Source organism: Mixophyes fleayi, chromosome 4 (assembly GCF_038048845.1).
Source record: "Mixophyes fleayi isolate aMixFle1 chromosome 4, aMixFle1.hap1, whole genome shotgun sequence".
Taxonomy (NCBI): Eukaryota; Metazoa; Chordata; class Amphibia; order Anura; family Limnodynastidae; genus Mixophyes; species Mixophyes fleayi.
In genome coordinates this window covers 340703382-340713614 of record NC_134405.1, presented here as the reverse complement: position 1 = coordinate 340713614, position 10233 = coordinate 340703382, and the positions used below count along the sequence as shown (strand labels likewise).

At 39.6% G+C, this 10233-nt stretch overlaps 1 protein-coding gene across 18 annotated transcripts in view; it reads right to left on the bottom strand.

The window, feature by feature from the left end:
- Positions 1-6852: 6852 nt before the first annotated feature.
- Positions 6853-10233, bottom strand: part of MICAL3 (microtubule associated monooxygenase, calponin and LIM domain containing 3) — an 84195-nt gene continuing 80814 nt past the window's right edge. For all 18 annotated transcript variants that reach the window (XM_075210682.1, XM_075210685.1, XM_075210681.1 and 15 more), the window contains one exon: positions 6853-9904. In XM_075210682.1, coding sequence (XP_075066783.1) covers positions 9720-9904 — 185 coding nt within the window. In that variant the 3' untranslated portion in view covers positions 6853-9719. The remainder of the gene's footprint in view (positions 9905-10233) is intronic.

Genomic DNA, 10233 nt, shown 5'->3' with positions numbered 1-10233 from the left:
TTTTCTGTGTCCGATCCCTTCAGTATCCAGCAGATACTGATGAGTAATGTAGGAAAGGGTTAAAAATTTGGCAATAGCATTATAGATGATGAGCTATAGCAGGGCTTAAGTGGCAGAATTACTTCAATGATGACACTCTGGGGTACTAAACCATTGCTTATCTTTGCTTGCAGCTGACATGGGCAGATTCGATTAGCTGCGAGATCCCGTAGAGATGCAAGCAAAAATAAGCCAAGATTTCTGTACCATAATTACTGGTACGTTGCACGTTAACACCTTGCGCTTAATTGAATCAGCCCCCAAAGAGTTACAGATGTTCATATAAACCCCAGCCCTGTTCCTGAAACTTTATGCCAACAGGAACAGACTGTTTCACATCTATCGCACGTACTATTAATGGGAAGGCAGAGGCTTTAGCATAGGAATTATTTAAAGCAGAACTCTATAAATTGAAGCAACACTCTGGAGCTGGCTGTCTGATTGCTGCTGCATTGGTGTTTAAAGATGGCCATTGAAAATAGATGTGTGGGAAGACTCATAGAAAGCTGCACACACCCCTCGGGAAACAAATGCTAAAGCCCTGGGAAAAACTAGCAGGGAGCAGCTACTGACTTTGAATGGGGTGAAACGACGCTTAGAATGCTCCTTTAAATAAAAAATATTAATCTATACAGAACACTAAACGGTATAAAAAGCATATTTACAAAATAAGTATTGTAGCAATAAGGATCACTCAATATTTACAGTCACTGTTCATGCCTGTTCTCATTACGTTTTATTTCTGTAGGGTAACTGTTTTACAGGCCGGATAGAATTGTGCGGTACATGGCTGTTTTCCTGGAAACAGTGAATCATAGTAACTTGTATAATCTAACCTGGAGGTGACCCTCCTCAGGAATAGTTTAGCATAGTCTTGTTGCATGATCCTCATTATAAACAATCATCTCCCCTCCCTCATCAATAATAGCCTCTAAGATTTTACCCTACTGATCATTACTAACCTCCTTCTCCCATGGATCAGTTTTCTTTAATTTACTGAGTGGAGATCTGATAACAAGCAGAAACTTGTTGACTTTTGTAATCCTCCAGACACTGGATGGAATTGACCAACACTTTTTTATTTATTTTTAGAATTTACCAAAATGTCAGCAGTTTAACTCCCCCCAAGTAACCTGTCTGTACTTTAAAGGATGCCGGTTATAGTTTTGTTTACTGCTCTCTGTATGGTGCAATAAATGAAGATTCCTACAGGTGTTCTGAGGTTATTTTTATCTCTCTGTACGTTCACCTTATATCACCTGTAAAACCTATAATGTCCAGCATGTGTCTCTGTACTTCTATGATCAAAGTAGTTGAAACAGTTTTCTGTCTGGTGGTTAAAGTGCTAGAAAGGTTTTATTTTTATGGAATCCAAATGCAAAAACAGGAATAATGTACTTGTCTTACAAACTACTTGTCTAAAGCATAAGCATATTAGAAGCTACAGGCAACTTCTAATATCCTTATTTTACAGTAAGAGGAATAATTCACTAGTCATATCTTTATAAAAAGGTGATTCATATGCAAATCGACCTAAATCACACTTTAGTAGATGTTCCTGCTATGTCTGTTCCAGGTATCCGACGCGGAATAGATGCTGAAGAGTCTTTTAATGGTGTGGATAAGCCAAATTATAGTGCCCTGTGAGCTAAAAGCATGGGATTTGGCACAGAGCATCCTTAGTGTATATGAGAGATCTAAATATTAGTGCACGCTGATTGGACCTAGAACAAATATGGTGGCATTTTTCAAAATGGCGCTCAGATTATAAATTTCTCTTCTGCCTACATGGCTGACATTGGTGTCAAATAAAATGTTAAAACTTGGCAGATACACATATTAAGATAGTGAAACTGATACTTCTAGAAAACAAAAAAGAAATCTGGTTTTATGGACACTGAAGTGTCTTAATACTACAAATCACATTGCACTGTTTATAACAATTATAATAACTGTCCTTCACATTTATAATGAAACACCTGTCTGATTTAGTCACAGCTGAAACACTGCAACAGGCCACAAAAACACCTAGCTGTACATGCTAGCCACGAACTGTCACATTCCTTTTTGCATTTGCAAGATATCAGTTCTTGGCACAGCTTAGCTGCTTCAGGCAAAGAAGTCCACAGTGACTCAAACCCTACAGTGCGTTCTTCACCAACCCCTTGCAGTTGATGGAATTTCTGGTCTCGCAATCAAGATTTGACCCTACGCATGAGCCCCCTGAGATATAACTCTCTTCATATGTTCTTCTAGTTCAAATATGTTCATATAGTGGACAATGGTTGGCTTTCTGTCTGCCTGGTATCCAAACATACAAGCATGGATGTCAAATTCCACAAATCCTGTAGGTATTAGTGAGAAGGCATAAGATAGGCACTGAATAATATATATCTCCAACAACAATACATTTACTCTAATCCTGAAAACATATTGTCATAAATATAAGGGCTTTTAAGCTTTATTTATTTTTGTTTGGGATACAAAATTAATCTTAAATCTGATTATTCCCTCTGACAGCCAGGATTTACCACAAATCCCCAATTAACATGTCTTTAAAGCAGCTGTGAGTAAAACCAAATACCAGGGGGTATTCATTTCTCTTCTGAAACATGTATATAAAAATAGTTTATATCCCAGTTCTACAAAATATTTACAGGACTCGAAAAAATGACACATTATTTATAAGTGATTCAAGAAAGATCTTTTTACATCTAACTACATTACTATTAATTCTAATTTTAAACGCACACAAAATCCCCCAGTACTTGACTGCTATCAGCAAATGCTAATTAAAACAGATTCTAAAGTATTAATGAAATGTCTCGGTAGCATACATAAGCAATTCAGTGCTTCTACTAACAGGATGGTCCTAACTCTAAAGAGAGTACCCTACTAAAAGAGGCGCTCTACATGGAATGGTTTATTCGTAATTGCTTCTAACAGTATCTATCTTTCGAGGAATGGACTCAAACCTATTTATACTGATGTCATAACGAATAGGGCTCACATTGTGGGAATGTATTATCTATTTTTGCTTTAATTACTTACATATTTACTTATGGAGCTTACAGTCTATGGGGCAAATTCAATTCTCGCCATTTTCCGCGACGTCAAAACTATTACCATTATTACGGTAATAGTAAGCTGCGGCGAGCTGAAATCCAGCGAGAAAACTACCGTAATAACGGTATTTACGTGCACTATTACTGCAATAACGGTAATAGTGCACGCGCTGCGAGATTTTTGGCGTTTACGCCAAGAATTGAATATGCCCCTATATTTCCTACCACACAAACACACCAGGATCCATTTTATTAGCAACCAGTTAACCTACTAATATGTTTTTATAATGTAGGAGGAAACCCAAGCACCTAGCGGAAACACGCAAACACAGGGAGAACGTGCAAACTACCATGCAGATAGGGCCCTGGACGGAATCGACTGTATTGCACCAACGTTATGAGGTAACCACTGTGCCACCAATCTTTTATTATGCAATTTTTTGGGACCTGCACACAAGAACCTGGTCTGCAGCCTTATACCATATGTTGCCCCAGCACTTTTCCTTCAATGTCGTCTAATGGCTCATACACAGTCTTAATTAGGGGGGAGGCACTCTGCCTCACAGTACAAGCATGTGGTGGCAGGATCTGCATCGTTCATACACCGACTCAGCAAGTTGAAGCAAATCACTTAAGAGTGAAAAAACACGTTCGGTATTTACCATAACCGAGTGGTGTTAATGTGTAAAGGATCACATGGTCGTCATTTAATAACCTGCACATTATGTAAGTGGATAAATGTCTGCGGTTAAGACAGTGGACCGTTCACTGCTGGTCTACCCCAGACCAAATCAATCTTGCCGAGACGTGTATTTATACTACAGAGCCCGCTATCAGGAATACAAAGTGATACATTCTGCCGATTATCCATTTACTGACCTTGCTAGAGATCTGCAGAACATTGTTCCATATTTCCCCTGACAGATACATATTAATATATTCTAAAGATTATTAGATTACTGACCTCTACAGAACATTGCTGTTTCAGCTATCTGAACAAATATAGGTATTTTTATAAATTATTACAGTACAGATCTCTGGAGATCTGCAGAGCATTGCTCTGTTCCATGTAGCCCCCGACAGGTACATATTGATATAGTCTGCAAATTATTAGATTAAACCCCTCCCCCCCGTTATTTGCAGAACATTGCTCTCTTCTACTCCCCGATAGATACATAGTAATGTTCTACAGATTACTACATTACCGATTTAAACGTATGATTGGAATTCTGTGTAAAACTCTCCATGTAATAATACTACTTTCTCTTGGTCGACAACCAATATTTTAATAGTTTAATAGTTTTCTATTTTTATAATCTGTAGTTACCCATTTATACTTGGGAGTGCTTCTATTGTCAACTTCTGTTTTCTGTTTCTATTTACTAAATAATACAAATAAAGTCTATATGTAGAAACTCAAATTAATTTAAACCTAACTGGTACCTTTGATGTTGTGAATGGGAGAACAGAAGTGATTTATACTAGAGGCAGCGTTGTAGAGCTTTGCATAATAATGGCGTTGTATATAGCAGTACGAATATAAATATACTACATGGCCAATAGTATGTGGACATCCCTTATAATTAGTGTGTTGGCCATTTCAGCCACACTCACTGCTAACAGGTCAATTCATCAAATTTCTGGTCACCTAGAGTTGCCCTAGTCAACTGTAAGTGCTGTTATTGTGAGGTGGGGTAGGAGCTCAGCCATAAAGTAATAAACACCACAACACAGAGCGTACAAATCATCAGTCTTTGTATACTGCTCATTAACTACCAAGTTTCAACCTGTCTCTGAAAGCAAAGTCAGCACAAGAACTGTTCAAGAGCTTCATGGTTTGGGTGAGCTGCAAGGAAACTTGAAATCACCACATGCAATGCCAGACATAAAGCAGACCGCCATTGGATGCTGGTGCAGTGGGAGTGTTCTCTGGAGTGATGAATGCCGCTTCCTATCTGATTGCGTATTGCCAACTGTAAGGTTTGGTGGGGGAGGAATAATGGCATGGGGATTGGCCTGAGCCCTGTAGTGTCAGTGAATGGAAATCTTTGTGCTACAGCACAGTGACATTGTAGAGAATTGTGCGCTTCCATCTTTGGCAACAGCTTCAGCATGACCTAACGCTGTGCTGTGTAGGATTGCCGAACTAATGCCAACAGTGGAATTATAATGAAATCTGTGATGCATGTACACAGAGGCGTTACTGTACCTACTCAGTGTTCTCCTGGGTGGCATTAAGTAGCCAGGTTGGGGCAATGTAATTCACAATAATAAAGAAAATGCTGGCGGCTATTCAGAACATTTATATTATTTATAAATACTCTGGAGGTCATTGTCCACTTGCTGGTTGGACACATTAATTTTTTCATGCCTGGCAGCTAAACCTCTGACTGCCTGGACTGGTCAGAAATCTAACACATAGGGTAAACATTGGTTTGTCCTATTATAATAAGCCTCCAAGAGTCGGGTGGTAAGTAAAAACAGCCCGGTGGAGTACCCGGGAAATAGGTCCCGTGGAGAACTGGATATTGCATGAATATATTCAGTGTGTAAGATTATTAAAAGTTGTAACATTATAGTATAAGTAAAAAAGATACTATTTTATACAAATATACCTGCACTATGATTGTCGATTTTATACCACCTACATACAGTTAGTATTGTACAGAGTTGAAGTCTGAAGTAGGAGTGACTGATGTGGATAATTAACAGGTCTATGTATGGGAATAATGAGTATGTAATAATGTATTTAATACACCGTTTACAAGGAAAATTCCTTCTCCTCATTCCATCTAACATTAACAAACAAAGACGGCTACAGGACAGCACAGAAAAGATTATTCACAGCAGCTCACAGATATTGATGATGATGAGAGCTGTAATCTACAATTACAATACTGCAGAACCTGTTCTGGGGAAGCTGCAGGCGCACGTTCCTTCCCACTTCCCAGCAGTCACTAATCATTTTCTGGGAGACCGAAACTGAAACTCCATCTCATAGTGCAAAACATGTGCTCCGGCGTGCCTGCTTGTTCTGCAATCCATACTGGAGGTCATATGCTCTGATAGACCTTCTTTATTGGGAAAACAAGGGGTAGGTGTATAGCGTGGTCCCTGCATATAGCTAGTGACGTCTCCCAGGCTGATGTACAAACCACAGAGTCAGCTCTGTCAGTCTTTGTTGTTAGTAGTGTGCTATGATTGGTCTCACCCCTGCCTATGTGACTATTCTTTGGTTGTGACTCCGTTCTAGTTTCAGAATGTCTTATTACGTCTACGAACTATAAAACTCCCAACGTACCCATCCTGTCTGCTTATACTAATCTGCTGATCATTACAGCTATAGCGTTAACACCTTGCAGGACTATTTGTAGCTATAATGAGTAGAGGACATTATAGATGGAGAATGATCCAGGAAACTTATGAAATTTCCATTTTCGGGATCAGGAAGGGATCTCCCCTCACCTGTTGGCAGCTGTCGTAATGGGTTTTAAATTTTCCCTAATTCTGGATCAACGCAATTCGTTTATGAATGCTCGACCTTGATGGACCTTTGTCTGAATCACATCACTATGATGGCAAATAGTGATTAGTGCTGGACCCAGTAAACAAGCAAAGATTCCTACTATGTGGCTTTTTACTTACATATAATAAATACATGTCAGGTTTCTGTTTGATGTTACTGTGTTTCATTATCCATTATAAATATATAATGGAGACCCAATAAAGAAACATTGACACAAGGATATGCACTTCTGAACCTTTATATATAAAAACAGCAACTCTTCTTTCAAGTATTAAAAAATAAGTTAATTGACAAAAAACAAAACAAAGTGAAAACAGTGTCTGCGCAAATTATCGGGTGTTTACACTACATCCCGTGGTTGTGGTACAGGACACACAGAGGATTACCCTCATAATGCCCATCAAGGCACTAAGGCAGAGTCACAGACTAACGAGCTGTCACCCAGATGGGCACTACCAGGGCAGATGGACGTGACCTCTCCAAGAAGCAACAGGGGAATCGGGGCTCTCGGCCGCTTGTCCTCTGGGCTTTGCGGAGCGGTAAATGGCTTCTGAATGTGCTACAAAGACATTGAATATACAGCAGAAAATAAAAACTTAACAGCGTAAAACCTCTAAATAAGTTATCAATATTTAAAACAACAAATCTGATATTCCGTGTGAACGCCACAACTGTTCAGCCTCGCAGAGCTGAGCGCTCCAGCAGGGAGAGGGTTAAGTTGGTTACACTTTGAGCATTTAACCCTTCCCAGGCCAGATTCTCACTTTCCCACAGTAAAGGATAACTATGTAGCCAGATCACTGCAAATAAGGAAATCTGTGCATGACCCTTACTAGGTCCAATTCTTCAATAAAAAGAATTATCGCCCCCTCTGTGTTACAGCCCTTGCAACTTGACCTAAAAATGAATTCATTCTTGCAGGGACGTCAGCAAGGCGGCACCACAGACATTTATAAGTCTTACATTGTACCAAAATTCTCAGCTCTATAGCTGACCATGGACTGTTCGATTCTGTCGCCCACCCTGAACGACAAAATCCATTTTTCAATCTGTCAACTAATGCGGCTGACCAAACTGGACGGATTCTGCCAGCGGACACACAGCCAATTATCAGTGATCTGTCGAGGGAATTTAGGAGTTTGTCTAAGAATGAGCTGCTTCATCTTGGTGATATTTTGTATATATTTTTGACCTATTTTCTGGCAGCGATATAGCAGCTTTTGGGATCCTATAAAGATATGAATTCCACTTAAATTTGCATGGCAGATTGTTATGTACAATGTTTAGTATACGAGACAGATATAAATATTTCTGCAGCCCAGGGTCTGCATATGCATCGGTTCAGTAACACAAGTAGAGGGATTGAGGCTGCCAAACAGCTTATTTGAACTTGCGTCTAAAACAAAAAAAAGCACTGTGCCATACGGTCCAGTAACCTGGAAACTTGTAACAGACTTATCAAAAAGTATTTGTATGCTGAGAACAGTTCCGCTGTCACTCATAGTTGTGTCTGCAAGATAAAGGTTGCAGTCATCTAGGATCACAGTACATACGATCTGTTATCTGTAAACAACAACTCTGGAAATTAAATTTATTCAAAGCTTAATTCCTCTCTTGGTGTGCGGCAACACACAGAAATCTACAGGGGCAATTCCTAAAATGCAGTGATCAGGGCTGATGCCAACATGAAGCTTGGGAAAGTGGCCTTGTTGGCAAGGCTGGCAGTTCTTGTGCATGCTGGCAATGGTGCATTATACAGGATAGAAGACAGCAGGTCACGTGGACAAACATCCACAGTGGAATTATTCTGTTAAAATATTTGCTATGTAACATAAAATATAAAGGTGTCGAGGGCCCAGAAACGTTTATACATTCAGTAATATACAATGCAGCAGGCTTATTGTAATTAGTAGGAACATTATCGGCCATTACAAACATGATAGAAATACGCTCAACCTGTGAATATCAAGCTGCATTGCTCCATTTATCCTTGTTTAGAAAAGATCTTTGCTATTGTGACCATATTTTCAATATCATAAATTTAGTCTCTTTCCAAAGGACTAATAGGTGAATAAAAAAAAAACAACAACTTTGGAGTTTGAAATAATGTTTTTCTCACACTATGAGAATGTTATTCCATTAAAATGTACCCGCTACTGTACCGAAAAGGGCAAATAAAGGTTGACACCCTCTCCAGCACTGCAGAGGTTAATGTACATAAAACAAGGATGAAAGATTGGAAGAACAATTCAGAGCAGTCTGTGAATACGAGGCCAAGTGTCTTATAACAGCCAGGACCCGGGGAGTTCTAGCACATTGCCAAGTCTGCTCTGCAACCAAAGTGGTTAAAAGGGAGACGATGTTTAAACACACAAACAAAAAAAAAAGGCTAAATAATTTGTCTTCATTCAAGGGTCGATAGTGCAGGATACAATCTGAGCGAGACGTCGATATGTTCTCAGGTTCAAATAAACCGGTAAACATGGCAAAGCTGAATTAACTTGGGGTTTTCAGGGCTCCCTGCTATAACGCCATCATGCAAATACCTCTCGCTTACAAGACAATCTAAAATGACTCCAGGGGCAAATAACATACATACAATTAAATTTCCTAACATCCACCTGTTCTCAAAATCAGGAGACATTAAAATAAACTTATAACATCAAAACACACATTCCTTTAAAATGTTCTATGGTGATAAAGACAACCAGAAATGTAACTGAGGGGCCACCTAGTGGCCAAATGTCCCAACTGCAAGTGATCGATCACTTCGTTGACAAATATTACAAGTGGTCATGCTCGGCACCACTATAAATGGCAGCGTAATGTAAACCTGAATAGAGATTGCAGCGTTGAGTTTTTCAGTGTCACACTGTAAGGAAATGCTCCATACATATTATACTCATTGCGAAACACCGTCTCCCTTTTAATGTTTTGCTGCTGCTGCGACCCACCCCTCCCCGAACACTGTGCGGAGGGATAACGGGTTCATGTAACATCTCCAGGAGGCAGATTTGTGCCTGCTCCATGTTTAAGACGAATGGCAGCTCCCAGCGTAACAACTCTACCCCTCAGGAGGATGAGGAATCTCAGGAAAAGTTTAAGTTGTAGCCTTTAGATAACATCACTTCCTCTAAGTCCTTGTCCTCCTCCTTCTCCCTCAGTCTCTGTTCCTCCAGCAGTGCCACCAGAGCGTCTCTCTGCTCCACCACGTCCAGCATCTCGTTCAGTATCCTCTTCTCATCAGAGAGCTCCTGCTCGCTCTTAAGGTTGTCTGCAGGGGGGAGGGAAAGGAGGAGAGTTACCACCACTCTGGCCTGTCTCTGACCTGATTTATCCAACAAAATAAAATTAAAGTGAGGAAAACTTAACCAAGATACAATGTAAACACAAATTAAACAAATTAAAAATTCTTTTTGTGATACAAAACTTCCTAGGTCATATTTTGTAAACTGCCTCACCTCGCTACTTGCCAACAACCTACCTTATTACAGTGGCATAAAGTAGTCGCTATGATTTTTCTGTGGAGTAAATGTACTCAACATTTTGAAGAGGTATTTATACACAATAAGAAGTATGGCATTAAGGTGGTAATTAATGTCA